At 40.2% G+C, this 24092-nt stretch overlaps 1 protein-coding gene across 3 annotated transcripts in view; it reads right to left on the reverse strand.

Moving 5' to 3' along the window:
* The window catches only part of pign (phosphatidylinositol glycan anchor biosynthesis, class N), a 161029-nt gene that overhangs the window by 104494 nt on the left and 32443 nt on the right, over positions 1 to 24092 (reverse strand). For all 3 annotated transcript variants that reach the window (XM_078419560.1, XM_078419540.1, XM_078419549.1), the window contains exons 11-15: positions 20929 to 21021; positions 17256 to 17311; positions 4284 to 4362; positions 1195 to 1377; positions 821 to 963 (exon numbers count right to left, since the gene is read on the reverse strand). In XM_078419560.1, coding sequence (XP_078275686.1) covers positions 821 to 963; positions 1195 to 1377; positions 4284 to 4362; positions 17256 to 17311; positions 20929 to 21021 — 554 coding nt within the window. The remainder of the gene's footprint in view (positions 1 to 820; positions 964 to 1194; positions 1378 to 4283; positions 4363 to 17255; positions 17312 to 20928; positions 21022 to 24092) is intronic.

Genomic DNA, 24092 nt, shown 5'->3' on the forward strand with positions numbered 1-24092 from the left:
CATTGAAGATAGACACAAAATGCTGGAGTAACTCAGCGGGACAGGCAGCATCTCTGGATAGAAGGAATGGTTTGTGCATTTATGCAATTGTAATGAATGAATGAATGAATAAGTTTATTGGCCAAGTATGTCCATGTACAAGGAATGTGCCTTGGTGCTCCGCTCACAAATGACAACACAAACATACAGTTAACAATTAAGAATAAAGCATAACCACATCAAAACAATAAGGAAACAACATTACGGTCTAAACATGTGGGTGAAAATAAACCAGAGCAAAATAGAGACGACAGACTTTGGTTATTGAGTAATATTTAAAAGACATTTGGACAGGTACTTAAATAAGAAGAGTGTTGAGTGATATAGGCAAATGAGATTAGTTTAGTTAGCATTGCATTTGGCATGGACAAGGTGGGCTGATCGGGCCTATTTCTGTGATGTATGTTATATGACTATGATCTATGACTATGATCAGGAGATTCCACAATACACTGCTGCCTCAACAACAGGCACTCCAAATTACTTTACATCACTTCAAAAGTAAAGATTTACTCTTCTTGATTTACTAGATGCATTCTAAAAATGAAGTTAATGTAAATGAACTTCTATTGAAAGCAGCAACGTAAAATGTTTTAACTCTTAATCTGCATATCACAAAGGAAAGCTTCAACATGCCAAAATAGTCAACCAGTAATCCTAAAAAAATCCATAAAACTTTTACGAAAGTCTGTTTGCATCCTTCAACACAATTCTTTGCATTAGTCCACTGTAGTGAAGTACAAGAAATTTGACAGCAGAATCTGAATTATTTACCACTTACTCCTTTATTACTGCGTACCACACAGTGACTGGAAGCAGGCAATAAATATAATAGGTCCATGGACAGCTCTGAATCATCAGAAACAATGTTATCATTACACCAGCTCCAATGAATATCACAGGAAGGAGATGGTCAGTCGACAGCTGTGAAATACATGGAATATAGCACAAATTCATATTCGTGCAAAAACAGTCTTTGAAGGTACACAAACAATGCAGAATGGAATCAGTCGTCGGGAAAACATTTGCAGTGATTGCAATTAATGATTTCAAACTGTAATACATTTAGCTTGCTTCCAAAACCATATATACAGTTTTACTATTTGATATTTATGAAACCAAACAATTAGGGAGGGTTTTAAACAGTTCATCTACCTTATCCAGTTTGGAGATTGGCTTGGTTAACTTTGTGTGGAATTTGACAATCAGAACAAAAGCATACGATATCCAGCCCAAAAATCCGAGAACTACACTAGTCCCCAAGAAGATGCGATCATAGGTATGATAATAAGAGAGTCCTTCCAAGCCAAGTTTTATTAGAGACTTGCAAAGTTTGATCTGTAAAAGAAAACAACCTTAATAATTAAGCAGTTCCACCGTTAAAGAAAATTGTGAAAGGCCAGACTATCAAATTGCATATCAATCTGGTTAACTTCTGAAATATATTAGATTATTGTTGAAGTAATTCCATATATTATATCAACAGTATTTCTCAGATGTATTTTTTTTTTTTTTAAATCAATCTGAGAATTTTATGGAAAGGTGATGTTGAGGTATATTATTTATATCTTACTCAACAGTGCGGAGATCGCTGGTCGGCTCGGACCCGGTGGGCCGAAAGGGCCTGTTTCCGTGCTGTGTTTCTAAAACTAAAAAAACTAAAAACTAAAAAACAGCAGAGCCAAATTCTTTTGAGTACATAATATGGTGGAGAGTTGACGAGAATTTGAGAGAATAAAAAATGGGATTATTGTAGGATTACAGTAAATGGGAGCTTCATGGTTGCTGTGGAATCATTGGGCTGAATACCCAGTTTTCATGCTGTATCTCCTAGCACATGTTATTTGGCAGAGGGAAATCTTCATTTTCTCATCATATAACTGCCTGCTCACTTATATGATCATATGATTCAATCCCATAACACTTTCCACTAAAATACATTATTAAAAACTTCTCCCAGGATATAAATAGCAGGCCAACGTGCTCCATTGATAAGAGTCAAGATGTGAAGGCACTAACATATTTTTGCCAGCTTAGTATTCACAATATTTTATTTTCCCAAAATTCTTATTTGTCACAACTGTTGGTATTAGTTAGATCATTATATTTATTTTGAGACAAATAATGGCGACTTGATATCTTAACCAAAGAAAAACATACCAGCTTTTTGCCAAGTAGGTGCAAGATTGAGGGTCATGGGAGTACCAGGTTATGTGCAATGGTCACACCACATCCCTTTAGACTTGGTTGATGATATTTTGCCATAATGCTTATTTTGTGAGAATGTTCACTATACCCTATGACAGTGAAGTGAGTAAAAATGCCTCTTCTTTTGCACATGCAGCAATAATGGAGGTACTCTTCTTGATGCAAGTATTACAATCCACTGGTCTGCAGTCAAGCAGAATTAGGGGAGAGTCAGACAAATAGGGACATTTTTAGGTCCACCGACCTTGTGATGTGTCCATAACATTCAAAGGAAAAACAAAGCTGGGATGAATCACCAATACCTTCAGCCCTTTTAGTAATGAGTAGAAAGGAATTAAATTAATATTAAATTAAATTAATAATGCTTCTATTTGTTAGGTAAAATTCATCCACCATATAACGTTACGAGATTGACACATATTTCAATCATGATTAGGTCCCTTTTTACCCATTACCCTTTTATCCATTACCCTTTCTCAAAACAGGCAACTTTGATTTCACTTGCGAGAACCTCATTTTCTCCATTGATGCGGATAGCAACTTACCGGTCAATTGATGCCACTTTACATTTTTGTCGTGTCCACCTATTTTGCTGGCGACCACATTTTACACACTGACTTCACTTGTAACCAATACTTCATTAAGAGCACATTGACACAGGATCAAGAATAAGTCCGTCTAAGTGTCAGTAAATATGCCCACCTGCAGTCTCAAAAACTGAATGCATTTGAATCCTTATTTGATCCAATGAGAAGCCATGGGAAATGCAAAGAGGATAAATGTATTAAATTCTAAAGGTGGATTGTATATTAATCTAATTAAGATGCTTAGAATAATGAATGAAAGAGCACCAACAGAAAAAAATAATTATACCACAACTGGATGATATCAGGGAAGCACTTCTCAAAGAAATGTGAAATTCACTGCCCTCTGATGTTGCCAAACACAGAGTTGGGGGCAAGTCCCTTGAAAGTAAAAATCAATAAACCTCTTTTGAAGTTAGGTGAGCAAAGTAGGTGGATAAATGGAGCAGACATACAGATCAGCTTTAATCTAATTAAAGGATGCAATAGGCTGCAAAGCCAGCTCGTGTTCCTATATTCCTGTGATAACTGCCTAGGAATTTCTTCATCCATGTTTCTTTGTTGGAGCTGCTGTACTATGGAACAAGGAGCAGTGTTAACATTTCAGGTCAATGATCTATCAATCATACATCGCAATGGTTATTAATGATAAAAAGTTGACCTCCAAGTTCTCTTTAAATCTTTCCCCTCTCACCTTAAATTAAACCTCTAGTTTTAGACTCCTCTACCCTGTGAAAAAGACTGAGATTATTTATGGCTCCTCGTGATTTTGTATACCTCCGTAATGTTACCTCTCGTTTTCCTAGGCTCCAGGTTAAAAAGTCACAGCCTAACCAGTCTCTCCTTATAACTAAAGCTCTCCAGTCCTGGTAACATCTCTGTGAATCTTTTCTGTGCTCTTCCCAATATAATGGCATTCGTCTTTCAGTTAGGTGACCAGAACTCCGCAGAATGCTCCGTGTGGTCTCCAGCATCTTCTACAATTGTGACCCTCATACTCAATGGCCTGACCGATGAAGGCAAGTGTGACAAATGCCTTCTTCACCACCCTATCTACCCGTATGGCCACTTTCAGGAAATTATGTACTTGTACCCCTAGGTCTCTTTGTTCTACAATGCATTGTGGCACCTTGCAAATGCAACATTTCACACTTATCCCAGTTGAATTCCACTATATAATGTTTAATATTTTTCATGAAAAGTAAAATTAAATGATAAATATATATTAATGTTTTTGAAGTATGTATTAATCAACTACAAATTGTGTTTTAAGGGGTACTGTACAACATGTACAGTCATGTGGTTAATCATTTATTTTAAGAGCCTTCTAGAAAATAATGCATTATCATTTCATATTAAAAATAAACCACTACCCTATTTCTTGCTTAAATTGTCCAACACATTAATTCAAATACATAACCTGAATAATTACATCTTCAATCGTGTACTTACTGCTTCATCATACTGATGTTGCTGAATATACAATCTCACTGTTCGAAGCATGTCCTGTTCTTTAGAAAGTGGAAGGGATCTATTGAAAGAAAATTATTAATTGTTTGAACACTTGAGTTTTCATTGAACTATCCTTTCAAATCCCTGTTACATGGTCCATTCCCTAGCTACTGACTTGATGCTGCTCTTTTGCAACAGACTGAGCCTCAATCAGACAGCCTGCAACTGTGTACACTTATTTCATACAAAAGAAAACTTCCAACCACACAGAGGCCAGTCCCACATTATGGAAGGAGTGGGGTGAGCATAGAGTGACATTCCTAAAAAGAAGGCTGTATCACGTTTTTCCATTATACAAAGCTGTGTTATCCTCATGTGTTCAGAAATGCATGCTAAAAAAAAGCATTTTTGGCCAATTTACTTTATTCTCTGCAGAAGGACTTGGATGTTGAGAGAGTTGGCAAAGAAGTAGCAGATAGAGCATAGCAAAGTGTTCAGTCACATTTTCGTAGTAGGAAAAAGGCGTAGGCTATTTTCTAAATGGAAAGAGAATTCAGAAATCAGAGGTGCAAAGGGACTTGGGAGTGCTGGTGCAGGATTCCCAAAAGGTTAATTTGCAAGTCAAATCGGTAGTAAGGAAGGCATTTATTTTGAGAGGACTAGAATATAAAAATAGGGATGTACTGCTGAGGCTTTCTCAGGAAGGCACCGACCGGTCACATCGCATTTGGAGTATTGTGAGGATTTTTGGGCCCCATATCCGAGGAAGGATGTGCTGGCGTTGGAGAGGTTCCAGAGAAGGTTTATGTGAATGATCGCAGGAATGAGTGGGTTTGCATAAGATGAGCATTTGACGGCACTGGCCTGTATTCGCTGGAATTTAAAAGGATGAGGGGGACATCATTGAAACTTAACAAATAGCAAAAAGTCTGGTTAGAGTGGATGTAGAGAGGATGTTTCCACTAATGGGAGAGTCTAGTCATAGTCTCAAAATAAAAGGACGTACCTTTAGAAAGGTGATGAGGAGAAATTTATTTTGTCAAAGGGTGGTGAATCTGTGGAATTCATTGCCACAGAAGACTATGGAGGCCAGGTCAATTGATATTTTTAAGGCAGAGATTGATAGATTCTTGATTAGTATGGGTATCAGGGGTTATGGCAAGAAGGCAGGAGAGTGGATTGAGAGAGAAAAATAGATCAGCCATGATTGAATGGCGGAGTAGACTTGATGGGCCGAATGGCCTAATTCTGCTCTTAAGAACATGAATACCGCTTCATGCAGGATTCCCTCCAAGTCATAGATAAAATTTGAATTTCAAATAGTATTGGCGATGGAGCATTCATGATAACATTGATGAACTAATGCTCCAAGTGAAAATACATATATACAATCTAATAGCCATTGAAGGCATAGAGAACAAATTGCTTTAATAGTGAGAAACTATTTCCACTAATTCCTGAATCAAGAACTAAGGGATATCGTCTCAAAATTAAATACTGATCTTTCAAGAGGAAACTATGAAAATGCTGGTGTGTTAAAAGTTTAGACCTTTCTTCCACCAGTGACAGTTAATGCTGGATGAATTGTTAATTGTAAACAGAGAGTAATTTTTTGCTGGCATACTCTCAATAATGACAGGGAGGAATGGCGCGGTGATCTAAATGGCTTCCCCATACAGCAATGTTCTTAAAAAGGAAGCAATACAAACACTTCAGAAAATGGTGCTAGATAGCCCTGGTGGTGAGCCCTTGGTAATGAAAGATTGTCATATACAATTCCATCCGATGGAAAGCAGCTGACAACAACAAAAAAAACGGTGAAAAGCATGTAAATCATGTTACTAAAATGCCAGTGTAGCTAATGACCAGACTTACTCGTGTTTTACAGATTCAATTACCAATTGCTATTACCAAACCTGATTGCCCCAGAAATAGAGTATTATATGGGAAATTTCTGGGCAGATAAGAAAAAGATTCAACGACATGCTCAAAGCTTTATCTCCACTGATTATTGGGGAACCTCTGGCCCATAATCAAGTGGAAAAGGAATATACGGGATGGTATTGAGAACCTTAAGGTTCGAACAGAAGGAGCATACAGGAGTCCTGTAGAAGAAGCATCTCTATCATGTACCCTCTCGGCCTATCCTGCTCCAAGGAAACTAAACCCATCTTAACCAACCTCTCCTTATATCTGAAGCTTTCCAGCCCAGGCAATAAACTAGTAAATATTCCTTACGCCCTCTCCAGTGCAATCATGCCATTTCTATAGTGCAGTGACCAAAACATTATGAATTGCTCCAGCTATGAGCTATCTTAAGTTTTATAAGGTTATTCTGTAATCACCCTACTCTTACATTCTAAGACCCAGTTAATGAAAGGAAGTATCTCATCTGTCTTTCTCAACACCTTGTTCATCTGCCACATCCAGGGATCTTTAGACTTCTACATCCATCCATCGAGTCCATCCATTCATTATATACCTTTATGTCCTATCCTAATTAATCTTCTCAAAGTGCATCAACTTGCACTTATTTTCCACATTTTTATATTTCAAAGTACAAATATTCAGCAATATTACCACCAAATAAGTTTTTTAAAATTCTTTAAATGTTTAGCTCAGCATTTTAATTATAAAATGATTTTAAGAAGTATTTACATTTTTTTGACTGGCTGCAAATGCTTTTGAGTGTTTGTGAATGTCAATGAGATTCACTAAACTTCAACAACAGAGACACCTTTAAAGAACTAGTCGAGCTTTGGGGAAGCCATCACTGATCGTCAAAGGTGCCCCATGGTGGCACTGTGCAATGTTGCTAAAACAACCCTCTGCTGCACTACATCATGTCAAAATGCCAGGAGGTTGAGTTCTAGTAGGATTATGCTGGAATAAACAACATGCCCCAAGTGACCAGCAATTCAAAGAGAGCCTAAGATCTGCTCAATTTCTTTTGTTGAAAGAAACAGTTCAAACCAACTGGTATAAAAAGGGATATACAAAAAGAGGCAATGAAATAAACACATGAAAGTACTAAAAATGAACAAAACTCAAAAGGTTTTTGTGCTAACATTTTTTGTATTCCTTGAGGCAGTTTTGCTGATAAAAACATTGCAGGGAAGCACATAATAATTTCATCCTTTTTTCCTCTTGCAGTTTTATTACATGACAAGCAAGAGACCTAGCAGGCTTTTGCCATGTTTCTGCCCATGTTCACATCACCCAACCTCCAATTTATTGATTTCTTACAGATTGATCTGTTTCTAGGCTAGTGTTTTCCTGGACAACACCACAATAGGAGGCTCATGATTGAGGAAAGATGACTAGTCAAATCTGAAGCACTTCCTGATGCAGTAGTTTGCAACAACATTGTCCATCATTGGTAGTTCATTTAACACAAAGGTTTTTAAAACATGGTTGCTTGCCAGGGGCTAAATGCTTCACTTGCAAGTAACATTCTTTTTTATTGTGATTCATTTAAGTGGTTTTACTTCAAGGATCTAAAAGGATAGATTTTAGAAAAAAGGTTTTAAAGTCATAGATGATCATTCAAAAATCAATCATTCGTCAAATAGTTTGAAGACAACTAGGAGTTACTGCTTTAACAGATCACAGATTGCTCAGCCTTCCCTTAATAACAACCTCCTAGGGCAGAATTTAAAATACCTTGTCAATCCATCTAAAGCACATACCATGCATTGCTAAAAGCTGTTTGCACAGCACAATGTTTGCACAGTTACATCATATTTTTTAATAAAGCATCTTTATTGAAAAGAATAAGAACTGACATTTGCAAGGCAATTTATAGGGAAATTGATGAATCTGGGCACATACTGTAGATAATTTTAATTTTCCCCTTTTAATAATTTGCTGCAAGTTTGTGATTGCTAAATGCTCCTTATATTGTGGACTTTTAGTGCTCCTGCCTGGAGGATACTTTAATTTTCAAGGAATTCTCAAGACAATAAGGGCCAGAATAAAAAAGATGCTCTTAATGTCCTCAGTATGTTTAATTTAGTTTATTTTAGAGATATAGCATGGAAACAGGTCCTTCAGCCCACAGGCCCTTCTGACCAGCAATCATCCACACACTACTTCTATCCTATACACAAGGGACAATTTACAAAACCTAATTGACCTACAAACCTGCATGAATTTGGAATATGGGAGGAGACCAGAGTAATCAGAGAAAAATTCACACGGTCACAGGGAAACTCCTACAAACAGCACCCATGATCAGGATCGAGCCCAGGTCTCTGGTGCTGTAAAGCAGCAACCACTGCTATGCCACTGTGCCTCAAAGCACTTAACAGGCAATGAAATGTTGTACCAGAGGAAATACAGAAGTCTATTTGCAACAGCAAACTCTCAGAAGCAAAATCGATCAGTGCAAAATTCTACAATATGTTTGTGAACAGGCACAAAATATTGTTGATGTCTGTAAATGGAAATAAAAGTAGAAAATGCTGTAAAGACTTAAAGATTCTGAAAAATTTGTGAAGAGAGAGATAAGTGGTTAACACTTCAGCTTCAATAAAAAAGCAAACTGCTGGAGGAAAACTCAACGAGTCTCAGTTTAGTGATAGTCGAGCAGCATCGTGAGGGTGGGAAAGGAATTGCTCATATTTTGGGTTGAGATCCTGCATCAGTTCTGAAACTTTTGAGTGAGGATAGCCTAAATAAAGAGGAGAGGTAGAGGAATGTGACAGGGACTGGCAGGTGATAGGTGAACCAAGGAACAGTAAGTGATAATGGCCAGAAGCCAGGTGGAGAAGCCAGAGGGAAAAGGTAGAGGCGGTGCCTGGAAGGTGATAAGCAGGCTCTCAATGGCTACATGCACTGGAAGCTGATCAGTAAGGAAGGAGATAATGGGAAGCATTTAAGGGGGAGATGAGGGACAGATGGGAAGGAGATAGGAAGGAGATCCGGTGGGTGGTGTGGGATAGCAGGCGGGTGGAACCAGAGGGGGAATGAAATGGAAAGATTGGAAGTGGATCAGGAGAAGACAGTTCAGTTTAGTTTATTGCCATGTGTACCAAGATACAATGAAAAGCTTTTGTTGCGTGCTATCCAGTCAGCGGAAAGACAATACATGATTACAATTGAGCCATTTACATTGTATACATAATGGAATAATGTTTAGTGCAAGGTAAAGTCAGCAAAGTCCAAACAAGGATAGTCCGAGGGTCACCAATTAGTTAGATAGTAGTTCAGGACTGATCTCTTGTTGTGGTAGGATGATTCAGTTGCCTAATAACAGCTGGGAAGAAACTGTCCCTGAATCTGGAGGTGTGCATTTTCATACTTCTATATCTTTAGCCTGATGGGCGAGGGGCGAAGAGGGAATGGCCGGGGTGCGACTCGTTCTTGATTATGCTGCTGGCCTTGCCGAGGCAGCCTGAGGTATAAATGGAGTCAATAGAAGAGAGGTTGGTTTGTGTGATGGTCTGGGCTGCATCCACAGTTCATTGCAATTTCTTGTGATCTTGGATGGAGCTGTTTCCAAACCAAGCTGTGATGCATCCTTATAAAATGCTACCTATGGTGCATCGGTAGAAGTTGGTGAGAGTTGTAGGGGACATACCCAACTTCCTAAGCTTTCTAAGGAAGTAGAGGTTTTGGTGAGCTTTCTTGGTCATTGCTTCAATATGGGTGGTCCAGGAGAAGTTGTTGATGATATTGACTCATAGGAATTTGACGTTTTCAACCTTCTCTACTTTGACGCTGTCAATGCAAACGGGATATACTGAAGATAAGGGTTTTCAATTTTCATACCATTGGGTTGTAAACTACCCATGCAGAAGAGATGTTACTCTTAGTTTGCCTAGACTAGATGGCTGAGGACAACAGGACCACTCTCTTTGTGATTCCCTTGTCCACTCAATTCTCCGCTTCCTGAATCCTGGCACTATCTGCTGCAACACTTTCCCTTTAGATGCAAGTCTATCCCTACACCGCACCCTTCATCAGAATCCAGCTACCTAAATATCCATTTTAAATTAGGATAAGACTCGCATGCACTTCCTCCAACCTCGTCTGTTGTATTCAGTGCTCTCAACATGGCTTCCATTGTATCTCGAGACAAGTAAAGAATGGGCGACTAGCTTGCAGCGAATCAGCACTCTGTCCGCAAGCTACAAGTTACATGCCATTTCAACTTCTCCTCCCATTCCCACACCTATAACTTCTTATTGATCATGATCAATTGATGCTCTCCTTCAAAATTGTGCTACGAGGCCTTTACCTAGAAGCCAAATGGGAATTTAGATTTAGCTTCCTGTCTGAATTATGGCATTTTCGACAGAGAAGGACTCCCTCAACGCTGCAATGGGATGTCAAATTTTTGAACTCATGATTCCGACATGAAATTTGAACCCCCTACCTTCTGCTTCACAGATTTGTTCGCCTTTAGCCCTGTGAGTTTATCTACTATCTAATCCCTCATGATTGGGATTTTTACACGTATCTTCTCGTTATTTCAATGTTGTCCCATTTGTATATTTGGAACATTTGCAGTGTCCACTATACTGAAGACTGATGCAAAAAAAATATTTAACATATCAGCCATTTCTTTTGTTATTAATTCACCAGGCTCATCCTCTAGAGATTCCATGCCAACCTTAGCCACACTCTTCCTATTTACACATCAATAGAAATGTCCACTGTTTGTTATGATAATACATGAAATGTTCTCTCTCAAAATCAGCTTTCTTCGTTCTTATGAACTTTTCAGTCTTTCTCCACTGGAATTCAAAAAATCCCAGTCCTCTGGCCCACTACTAGCCCATGCCATTTTGTATCAATTTTTTGATTTAACAATTTTCGGTTGTGCTGAACCCAAAAGCAAAAATGAGAATACTGGAAATTCCTAGCACATCAGGCAGTGTCCGTTGAGGGAGAACAAAAAGCTGATGTAGAACTGGCCTAACCTTTTCCTCATGTGTCTCTATCGTCAAAGGCCTCTCTGCATATTTCAACAATGACTTTCTTAAGTAGATGCCAAAATAACAAAGCTCATGATGGTATTGAGCAACAATGACAGCAGCTCTACAAATTCTGCACTTAACTGCAGCATGCATTCATCAGAGGTTGCTGGCTGATTATATTACTTAATCACGATGAGCGACGAATATGTCATTTAACCATTTAACCACAAAATCTGGCCTGAAAAGACCTTTAACTGGTCACCAAAAAAGCATTGAATTGCACGTACATCATAGATGTACAGAATTTCCATGCAAATGCAAACCCAAAACAAGCACAGATTGATGCATCCTTTTTTTTAACTTATTAATTCTATTACTGACCATTTTATGGTATCAGCTGTTTTAGCAAATACAGAAACACAGATGAGTATAATCAATAATGCTCAAAATCTATAGCAAAGGCATACCAGAAGGCCACATTAAGAACAGCAAATCATTAATCAATCGTGTATCACAACAACATAGGATAGATACAAAAATCTGAAGTAACTCAGCAGGTCAGACAGCATCTCTGGAGAAAAGGAATTGGTAATGTTTCGGGTCGAGACCCCTCTTCTTGTTTAAAGAAGGATCTCGACCTGAAACATCACCTCTTCCTTTTCTCCAGAGATGCTGTCTAGCCCATTGAGTTACACCAGATTTCTGTGTCTATCTTCGGTTTAAACCAACATATGCAGTTCCTTCCTACGTATTACAACATGTTTATGAATCCTTCCCTTTCATCCAATGATCAACAAAAGTAAAATACTAACAAGTTGGAAATCGGAAAATACAAATAATAAATGTCATATCAGTCACTGCCTATGTCAGGAAGCCTAAACTACTGTTCTTAAAATTCCTTCTCTATTTAAATATTCACAGGATGGGAAAGGAGTGACAAGCGCACAAAAGGTTAAACACTCACAAATAATGTTTTCAAAATGTACAAGGAAAAGTGAGAAATCCAGTTCTTTATCAAAACCTTGGTCATTCAGGTCAGTCAGATATCAGAACAAAGGGGAAAAATCTTTAAAACCTCAAGAACAATATGCAAGGATTCTTGATAATGATGACAGCACAGTCATGCTGGCTTGCAAAAGCACCAGCTGCATTTGTGAAGTTTTCATTTCATATGTATGCCCTAAGCGTTGTCGGCACAATTGCTGATTGTTTTCCTCGTGGTAAAATAGCAGCCACATGACTGCTGTACTAATAGGGTTATGATTCTGGCTTGTAGCTGCTTGCAATCTGGCACGGGTCACAGTATTTTTTTGCACAATATTAACTATTAATTTAAATGAGAATTGACAATTAATCTCGTTTTAGGAAAAAAACAAATTCTATTAATATTTTCAAATATAAACCTGGATGGACATCAAGGATGTTCAGCTGTTGGGTCGCTTGCCTTATGGTTCAAGACCACTCTAGAAATTATACCACAAAAACAAGTGCAGTACTGCCTGAAGTGAGTTAATTTTGAATGAGTTAATAAACTGAAGCCCCACCAGTTCAGGCACAAAGGATTCAGACAACTATTTTGAAGGAGACCAAGGAGGAAGAAAGGTGCTCGGTCAAATTTTACTCCTCAATCATTACCTACAATACTTCAGTTGATCGTTACCATGTTTGTAACTGTGGAAGCTTGCCAAGTGCACAGTGGCTGCTACATTTCCTACTTTACAATACTCCTTGTACTCCAGAAAGTAACCTGTTCAACATAAAGTGCTTTGGGATGTCGAAGCTTGCAAAAGGCCTTGAAAAAATAGGTGTCCTTCAATAGTTTGTACAACTTGGCATTCTTTATAAAAGTCATAGTTCTTCACAGAGGGAAACTTTTGCAAAATCAAAGGAAAAAGAATGGGGTGGAAGAGAGGGCAGGGGAGAGGTAGAATGGGTGGAGGGGAGAGAGAGAGGGTGGGATGGTGGGGAAGGAGAGGAAGAATGGGAGGGAGGGAGGGAGCGCCGCGCTGAGGGAGGGAGGGAGGGAGTGCCGTGCTGTGGGATCTTGCTGTGCTGGTGAGGGGGGGGGGTGAAGCGCTAACACTGCCCCTGGTGCCGGCTCTGTGTGTTGCAGGTGGTCATGTCATGTACAGGCTGCTGGTCCGTGCCCTGACCTGGGCTTACCGCGGGCACCGTCACGCCTGTACACGCGGTAAGCCGGGCACTGGGGGTCTGCTCGCTCCCCCTCTCCCCCCCCCCCCCCCTCTTTCCTCTCACTCTCTCCTCTCCCCCCCCTTCTCTCCCCCTCCCTCACTCTCTTCCCCCCCCTCCCTCCCTTCCCCCCCCATCCCTCCCATGCTCCCTCTCTCCCCTATCTCTCTCCACCCAATCTCTCCCCCCCTCGCTCCTTTCCCTCTCTCTCTCTCTCTCTCTCTCTCTCTCTCTCTCTCTCTCTCTCTCTCTCTCTCTCTCTCTCTCTCTCTCTCTCTCTCTCTCTCTCTCTCTCTCTCTCTCTCTCTCTCTCTCTCTCTCTCTCTCTCTCTCTCTCTCCCCCCCTCTCTCTCTCCCCCTCCCTCTCTCCCCCTCCCTCCCTCTCTCTCCCCCTCGCTCCTCTCCTTCCCTCTTTCTCTCTCTCGCTCTCTCCCCTTCCCCCCTTCCCCCCCACCCTCCCTCTCTCCCCCTCCCACCCACCCTCCCTCTCTCTCCCCCACTCTCTCTCTCTCTCCCCCCTATCACTCCCACCCAATTTCTCCCCCCTCGCTCTTCTTCTCTCCCTCTCTCTCTTCCCCCCCCCCCCCCCCCAATAGCTCTAAGGGCTAGTGGAATCAAGGGGTATGGGGAGAAGGCAGGCACGGGTTACTGATTGTGGACGATCAGCCATGATCACACTGAATGGCGGTGCTGGCTCGAAGGGCCAAATGGCCTCCTCCTGCACCTATTGTCTATGTTTCTATGTTTCTATAGCAGCATTTAAGATACTTTTGGATGTGCATATGGATATATAGGGAATTGAGGAATATGGATTACGGGCAGGTAATTGTGAGATGGTCTAAGCATCATGTTCAGCACAAGCATGTGAGCTGAAGAGCCTGTTCTTGTGCTGAATTGGTCTTTGTTCGATGAAAAATAAATGCTTCTTGATTGGAAAAAATGTTCGTCTAAAATTACTGTCATTGGGGTTGTAAATCTGTGGCTTCATTCATGCCAGAACCAAAATTATGACAGGAAGCATGTGCAACCTAAAGTTGGAATGGACAGGGTGACTTGTTGCAGACTGAGGTTCTGACCAGTGCAGCCTTTCACCGGGAATATTCTTGCCTTGAAGTCTGCAGGGTGAGCTTCAAGTCCCAATTTAAAAGTCCATTTATAAGATCGGGATTGGTGCTTTAAAGGAACACTGAGAGACCAATGCACTGCCAGAAGTGATGCTTGTCAGATGAGAAGTTGGACAAAAGCTCCTTCCAAGATCCTATGGCACTAGTTTTAAAACATGCACAGTTCTCCCAAAGCTCCTTGCCTACAGCATACACCAAACAACATTAGGTAATGAATTAAGGTGAATCATTTGCTTATCATAACATTGGTGTTTTTGAAGCTTTTTTGCATGCAACAATGTTTCAAATGTACTTGCTAAAATGCAAGCCTTTGCAACATATGAAAGGCACTACAGAAGTACACATGTTTCTTTGCTGCAAGAATTAATGTATATTGGCTGGTGAGTGGGGACATTCCCATATCTCCATCCTCCAGGGGGACCAAATGGGTGATGAGCTGAGGTGCATTTGGAGACATCAGGCAAAACACGCTCGTCAGGCAGTAGGGATTTTGGGATGAAATCCAGATGAGGTCCATGTCTCCAATGAGGTCCAAAAATAGAAGAGTTCTTGGAGAAAGTCCCTGCTGTCACTGCGATATCAAGACTAATTGTGCTGGATGCAGGGCCGTTTTTACAGCATTATGGGCCCCCGGGCAAAGCAGTGTACTGGGGCCCCTACCGTTACTCTCCCCCACCCCCCTTTCCCTACCAGCCCCCCCCGTCGTGCCGGCGAAAAGCACTTACCGAAAAGCACTTAGCGATGGACTTAGGGTGCTACATTGTTGCGAAAAGCACTTACAGATCGCTGTGAGAAGCACTGGGACCGAAAGTGTTGCGAAAAAAGCACCTATTGAACCTACATTTTTAAAGTAGTATTTATTTATTGCAAGTCACTTAACATACACAGATCAGCATGGGGCCCCTATGCTCGTGGGCCCCCGGGCAAGTGCCCATCAGGCCCATGCGTTAAGACGGCCCTGGCAGGATGGTTTTCCAATGCAGGAAACTTTCCATACACTGTTGGTGACAATAGATGCCTGTCACCAACTTGATACAATCTCATCATGTCTGTTTTGTAAATATCCAGTGTATGATACATGAAACAGTTTCAGGTCATGTGATCTATTATTAGCAATTCCACTACCATTACGGTCATTGGATGACACTACATAACATTAGATATTATGAAAACAGGAGAAATCATAATTGTATTTTGGAACTCCAAAATATCGCCACCAGAAGTACTAAAATCAATTTATTGCTCATTAACATTGATATATATACACATGCTCAACTAAGAAGCAAGCTGTAAAACAAAACAAACAGCTAACAGCATTAAAAGGTAACTCCTCAAGAAGAGCTCCAGCAAATGAAATTTTGCAGTTAAAATGTATAATGACATTTTGCTGGTTGATCTATTCAACCAAAAAATAGGGAATCCAATTGCTAAAAAGGTATAAAACTGTAGATGCATTTCAATGATATCTGCACACTTCATACCTGTAAAATGATATTTGCATTCTGAAACATGGCATCCAGATTATCACTTTCCAAACTTTAATGTAAGAAAGTAACTGCAGATGCCGGTACAAATCGAAGGTATTTATTCACAAAATGCTGGAGTAACTCAGCAGGTCAGGTAGCATCTCAGGAGAGAAGGAATGGGTGACGTTTCGACCTGAAACGTCACCCATTCCTTCTCACCCGAGATGCTGCTTGACCTGCTGAGTTACTCCAGCATTTTGTGAATAAATACCTTCCAAACTTTAATTATCATTTTCCCATATTCTAATGCCTCCTCCCCCCATAATGCATAAGGTTCAGAGATACCAGACCAGTGAAAAAACTCTGACTGTGTCACAATTTCTTCTCCTAACTCAGCCAGTTGACAGTGCAATGCTTCCTCAAAATCAGTCTCCCATAATTCTCCCCTTCTAGCCCGGTCAAGGTGATCCCCTACCTATTCTAAATGTCCTGGCACTCACGGCCTCACCCCATTCCTACAGCGTCTACCAGCTAATCTTTCATCTCTTTACCATCTACTGGCTACTGCCTCTCCCACAAGCAAGACACTGCCACTCATTCTGACTTCAGTGAGCGTTTTGGCCCTCACACAACTCTTAGCCCCCACTTTTACTAGTAAGTGACACACATCCTCCTTACTTTATTTTTCAAAATTGACATTCATTTACTTCCCTCTTTAGACCAATTTTTCAATTTCTCCTTTTGCCTTAACCCCCTCCTTACTGCTGTTATTGTTCCCTTTCACCTCTGCTTTTTAACCCCTACAAATCTCTTGTTTTTCTGCTTCCCTCTCCCCGGCATCCTCCCATTCCCAGTTCTACTCATGAAGTGTCTAAACAGTCAGAAAAGTCCAGTTCAGATCTTGGCTTCTACCCCTGCCATCACTATCACCCCACCAACTCCAGCCCACCCTTCAGCCTTTTTAATGCCAATTTCAAGCCCATAATATATGGGGGCAAAAATGCTATTCATTATACTCTGGTCACACAAAGAAAATATGTGGACAGATGCTTTATGATAGCCAGAGGGAATGGGACTGATGGCGAGTGACAGAGAGTACCTACTACTGAGCTTGGCCACCAAACATTGTTATAATAGTGTCAACACTGAATCGGAGGTATACTCATGGAAAATCTGCAGGATGTACTCCATAAATGGTTCATCCTCATTGTACTTGCAACAGAAAAAAAAAACTTCAGATCAGCACTCTATAAAAGGGAATCGACTTACTTGAAGGGGCTAAACAAGAAGGTCAGGGTGTTTTTTTTCTTGTGAGTCATCTTAACCTGAAAAATAAATTAAAACCTTCAACTTACACAGCTCCTCATCCAGAGGTTCTCTGGCATTCACAATACAAAACTGTAAAATCCCAATAATAACAGTCACTCCCTTCCCGCAACCCTCCACAGGTTGCAGCTTGCACTGTGGATTTTTCTTCCGAAAATTCTCCTTTACTATTTCACCTTCTTCTAATGCCTCTTTTGAGCCTAACTTTTTTGTAGATGCTTGTTTTTTTATCCTGCAAGGTTTATTCTTCCTACTCTCTACCATATGATAGGGGATGACAGAAGTGTTATTTTCTGCATGTTGATACAAAGAGGTCTGGGGAAAAGGAGAATGAGAGATATAGATAGTTATATAGGGAGATGTACAGTGCCCTCCATAATGTTTGTAACAAAGACCCATCATTTATTTATTTGCCTCTATACTCCACAATTTGAGATTTGTTATCGAAAAAATCACATGTGGTCAAAGTGCACATTGTCAGATTTTAATAAAGGCAATTTTTATACATTTTGGTTTCACCATGTCGAAATTACAGCAGTGTTTATACATAGACCCCCCATTTCAGGGCACCATAATGTTTGGGACACAGCAATGTCATGTAAATGAAAGTAGTCATATTTAGTATTTTGTTGTATATCCAATGACTGCTTGAAATCTGCGATTCATGGACATCACCAGTTGCTGAATGTCTTCTCTGGTGTTGCTCTGCCAAGCCTGTATTGCAGCCATCATTAGCTTATGCTTGTTTTGGGGGCTAGTCCCCTTTAGTTTTCTCTTCAGCATTTCAAAGGCATGCTCAATTGGGTTCCGATCGGGTGATTAACTTGGCCACTCCAGAATTTACCATTTTTTAGCTGAAAAACTCCTTTGTTGCTTTAGCAGTATGTTTGGGATCATTGTCTTGTAGTGGAATGAACCGCTGGCCAATGAGTTTTGGGCCTTTGTTTGAACTTGAGCAGATAGGATGTGTCTATAACTTCAGAATTCATTATGCTACTACCGTCAGCAGTTGATTCATCAATGAAGATAAGTGATCCAGTACCTTCAGCAGCCATACATGCCCAGGCCATAACACCCCCACCACCGTGTTTCACAGATGAGGTGGTATGCTTTGGATCTTGGGCAGTTCCTTCTCTCCTCCATACTTTGCTCTTGCCATCACTCTGATATAAGTTAATCTTCGTTGGGGAATTTATTATGGAGAGAATTCTTCTGTCATCAGCTGTGGAGGTCTTCCTTGGCCTGCCAGTCCCTTTGTGATTAGTAAGCTCACCAGTATTCTCTTTCTTCTTAATGGTGTTCCAAATGGTTGATTTTGGTAAGCCTAAGGTTTGGCCGATGTTTCGAACAGTTTTATTCTTGTTTCTCACTCATAATGGTTTCTTTGACTTTCATTGGCACAACTTTGGTCCTCATGTTGGTAAACAGCAATAAAAGTTTCCAAAGGTAATGGAAAGACTGGAGGAAAGACAAGCTGCTGAGAGCTCTCATATACCTGCATCAAGGAGGCATTTAAACACACCTGAGCAATTACAAACACCTGTGAAGCCATGTGTCCCAAATATTATGGTGCCCTGAAATGGGGGGACTATAAACACAGCTGTAATTTCTACATGGTGAAACAAAAATGTATAAAAATGGCCTTTAATAAAATCTGACAATATGCACTTTAACCACATGTGATTTTTATTTTTTTTACAAATCTCAAATTGTGGAGTACAGAGGCAAAAAAATAAATGATGTGTCTTTGTCCCAAACATTGTGGAAGGCACTGTAGATATAGAGTGATAAGAAGGGTCTCGACCCGAAACGTCACCTATTCCTTCTCTCCCGAGATGCTGCCTGACCTGCTGAGTTACTCCAGCATTTTGTGAATAAATCGATTTGTACCAGCATCTGCAGTTATTTTCTTATACTATATATAGAGTGATATAGATATATCTCTCGTGTTAATGTGCGGGGTTTAAACCAGCATCTGCAGTTTCTTCCCATACAAAGAGAAGTAGATTTTTTTTTACATTTGAGAATCATATAATGTGAAAGCTAGGGGTTCCATGTCCAAATTAAAAACACTGCACGTTAATATGCTTCTGTATTTAGAAATGCAAGTGGTACATGGTATACAAGAGTAAGAGTGGCTTGCTACAAATATGTAGGGCTCTTATGAGATCCCACAAAGTTTTAACCAGCTTCCATGAGGAAGATGGTCCAAGAATGGATGCAAGGAACACTAACTGGGCTGATTATTAGGTTGAGGGAATCTATCTGTCAACAGAAATTAAATGCAAACATCAATATCTTCAGAAGTGTTGAAAAATGGCAGGCAATCTCATCGAAACAAATAAAACTTTCAGTGGCTTGATATGAATAATACTGAGGGTCTGTTTCTGTGAGGTCGATACAGTGCCGGATTAACCTCGTAGCAAAAGTGGCATATGCTATGGGCCCCACATTTTCGAGGGCCGCGCACTAAATGCTTGCAAGCTGTCTGGTGAAATCGGCATCTCACGATCTTGCAACACTGTTGTTTACATGTCGGGGGAGCTGCAAGCTGCATGGTACGTAATCATTACGGACGTCATTAATAACATGATACGAATCAATAATTTTGTTCAAATTTAACTTTATTGAGTTAGTTAAGTTTATGCCTAGACTGATGAGTGTTATGTAAAAGCGTGGTGTGATGTGAGAGAGTGGCGTGGATGTGGTTAGCGATGAGAAGATGTAGTGGATGTTTCAACAGTTTTATGTGGTCCGACCAAGTTAATGATTCCTCTTTTTTTCCCCTGATTTTCAGTCGTCTGAATCAGCAAGGAATTGCAAATCTTTAATATTTCTTTCTTTCGAGGGCTGTGGGTGTCCAGTCTTTGTGTATTCAATGTATGGATTTTTTGTGCGTTAGGAAAATCAACAGATCTCTGTATTATGCAGAAACCTGCACAGGTGAGTGGTGAATCAGATTCAAGGAGTTGTTTGGTCTATCCCCTGATCTTATCTCATTGCATTTTGCTATTGCTACAAATAGGTCAACCCCAAAAAGGGAGGGAATTATATCAAAGCAAATGCCAGAGCTTTCCTGGTGGGAAATCAGACTTCTATGAAGCTCTCTTCCTCACCGGAACCAATAACCCACCTACGCTAAATTAATTAACTGCTCTTAATATTCTAACAAGGTTAGTAGAAATTCCACTTGGGAATGTCGGAGGAAATCTATGTCCACCAAGGTCTCCCCACCATCTCATGATGCCACCTGACATGAAACAGGATAACTGAGCAGAATAAAGCACAACAGTCCCCACTTTTGTTTGAAAGCACTGCTGCAATGATCTCAAAGCATAATGTGTTTTCTACTTTGCTGACCCAATGTAAAGTAACACATAAGGTCTTGTTAGTTCATTCTGATTCATATGATGTCATTTGGACCCAGAAATAAATGACTGGTCACTTATCTGCAGAAATGTAAATTAGTTTGAATTTCATAACTTCCGCTCAACAGAGTGAAAGTATCCAGACAGATCGGGAGGTGTTTAAGGCACTTATCAAAAGCAAAACAGTGTGCTTAACGTATAACTACACACTTTATGAGATTGCTATTATAAAATGTTGAATTTCATACCTTAAATTGCTCCAGTACTTGCAAAGCATTTGTTAGCATGCATTCAGCTTTAAACTGATCGGTATTGTTTAAATACTCCAACGGTAAAATGCCCTATGAAAAAAAAAAGACAAATTAAGATGGAAGAGAAATGAGGCATGAAGAACATTCAAAACAGATCCTTACAAGTTTTATAACAAACTTTTCATTTGCACTTTATTCAGGTTGCTCAGAATACAAACAGAAATAAATACAATATTCGAGTTTCAATGAATACAAACATATCAAACTAGATGACAAAACTTCGACAAAATAAAGTTGCTAGCCTGTGCAGATCAGCAGATAAGATGTACATGCTGAGAAAAGCACCGTGTCTACCATTATCATATCCCACGTTGAATTTATCTCATGAAGTTCCAGGATTACAACTGACCAGAAGTAACCTTTTTTAATGCATAAATGAAGACAATTGAATGACAATAGACAATAGGTGCAGGAGGAGGCCATTCGGCCCTTCGAGCCGGCATCGCCATTCAATGTGATCATGGCTGATCATTCTCAATCAGTACCCCGTTCCTGCCTTCTCCCTATACCCCCTGACTCCGCTATCCTTAAGAGCTCTATCCAGCTCTCTCTTGAATGCATTCAGAGAATTGGCCTCCACTGCCTTCTGAGGCAGAGAATTCCCAGAGAATCCATCTTAAATTTATTGATTAGGGAAAAAAACTAATTTTATCCTTCGTTTTATGAGAAAGGGATGTGAAGATCACTAATCAGGAACAGGCTTGATAGACCAGCTGGCCTTTTTTTGGTTGTCAATTTTGTACAGTTATCAATTTAATATAAATTTAAGATGACGTTGCCGAACATAACAAAATGTTACAATGCCTTCATATCTAAGATAGCCTTGATTTTTTGAATGGCAGCACCCTGCATGCTGAAGGAACCAATCTAGTTAGATAATATGGAAAGTCAGTTGGAACATCAAAAGAAAACTGCAGATGCTGTAAATTTGAAGTGATGACAGAAAATGCTGGAAATAGTCAGCAGATCAGGTCTCATCTCTCAGAACAGTCAAAGTTTCAGATCCAAAATCCTTTATCAGAATTAGAAAGGTGACAAAAAAAAACTTGTTAAGCTACAGCAAGGGCAGGAATGTCTCTTATCGGGCAAAAACATGCACAGCTCATCTGAACCATTGCTTAAGCAAATTATGTCAATACTGTTACACATCATTAAAAGAATTTCAAATAAAGTTATTAATATCAAGAATCTTAACCAATTTTACAAATTACATTGCCAAAGAAGAACAGGGAGTTTGCAGCAGGCACAAATTTTTCTTTCCCCATGTGGCATAAGTTTTGAAAATAACCATTCCTCATGATATACAACGAAGCATTGAAAGTTGTGTTGCATTCAGTCAATGACCACACACACACACACTGAAGGCAGTCTGAAGAAATGTCACCCATTCCTTCTCTCCAGAGATGCTGCCTGTTCCGCTGAGTTACTTCAGCTATTCGTGTCTAGCCATGGATATGTTGTTTTCTTTCAATATATAAGCACATTAAGGCAACCTGAGTTTTCACAACTCTTATTTAATATTAACATGAACACCAATCCTGGTGCAGGGTTTTGACCAAAAATTTCAAATATCCCTTCGCCTCAACCAGCTGAGTTATTCCAGCAGATTGCTTTATGTTCCAGTATTAAAATGCTCCTCCGAAAATGGGCAGATTCCTGCAATGTCCATTTACCTTTGCGGATAACTCTCAAGTTCAGAGGTCTTGCCAGTTGCGTAAGTTACAAAGTAATGGGCAAATATATGTGAATGGGCAAAACCTTTTAAAAAGGACTTCAATGTAGAATAGGTTGCAAGTCATTCATTTTGGAGACAGGATAGATAAATTAGAATATTTTAATGGTGTGAAGCTGTACACTATAAGGCAGCCCACTAATGACTGGTGGACAGATATAAATGTTCACCTTTCTGTCTAGAAGGTTGGAATACAAAAGTAAGGAAATTCTTCCACAATAACAAAAGCAAGCATCTAATGTACAGTGTATTCAGAACGTATTCGGACCCCTTCACTTTTTCCACATTTTGTTACGTTACAGCCTTATTTTAAAATGGATTCTTTTTTTAAATTATCAGTCTACACACAATACCCCAGAATGAAGAAGCGAAAATTTTGCAAAATAATTAAAAAGAAATAACTGAAATATCACATTTACATAAGCATTCAGACATTTTGCTATGACACTCAAAATTGAGCTTAGTTTCATCCTGTTTCCATTGATTACCCTTGAGATGTTTCTACAAATTGATTGGAGTCCACCAGTGGTAAAATTGTTTGGACATGATTTGGAAAGGCACACACCTGTCTATATAAGGTCCCACAGTTGACAGTGCATGTCAGAGCAAAAACCAAGCCATGAAGATGAAGGAATTGTCCGTAGATCTTCGAGACAGGAGTGTGTCGAGACCACAGATCTGGGGAAGGGTATAAAACAATTTGTGCAGCATTGCAGGTCCCAAAGAGCACAGTGACCTCTGTCATTCTTAAATGGAAGAACTTTGGAACGAGCTGGCTGCCCGGCCAAATTGAGCAATCGGGGGCGAAGGGCCTTGGTCAGGGAGGTGACCAAGAACCCGATGGTAATTCTGACAGAGCTCCAGAGTTCCTCTGTGAAGATGGGAGAATCTTCCAGAAGGACAAGTATATCTGCAGCACTCCACCAATCAGGCCTTTATGGTAGAGTGGCTAGGCGGGAAAAATGACAGCCCACTTGGAGTTTGCCAAAAGGCACCTAAAGGACTCTCAGACCATGAGAAACAAGATTCTCTGGCCTGATGAAACCAAGATTGAACTCTTTGTCCTGAATGCCAAGCGTCACGTCTGGAGGAAGCCAGGCACCGCTCATCACCTGGCCAATACCATTCCTACGGAGAAGCATAGTGGTGGCAGCATCATGCTGTGGGGATGTTTTTCAGCGGCAGGAACTGGGAGACTAGTCAGGATTGAGGGAAAGATGAATGGAGCAAAGTACAGAGAGATCTTTGATGAAAACCTGCTCCAGAGCATTCTGGACCTCAGACTGGGGTGGAGGTTCACCTTCCAACAGGACAACAACCCTAAGCACACAGCCAACGCAGGAGTAGCTTCGTGACAAGTCTGTGAATG

Source organism: Rhinoraja longicauda, chromosome 2, assembly GCF_053455715.1.
Source record: "Rhinoraja longicauda isolate Sanriku21f chromosome 2, sRhiLon1.1, whole genome shotgun sequence".
NCBI classification, from domain to species: Eukaryota; Metazoa; Chordata; class Chondrichthyes; order Rajiformes; family Arhynchobatidae; genus Rhinoraja; species Rhinoraja longicauda.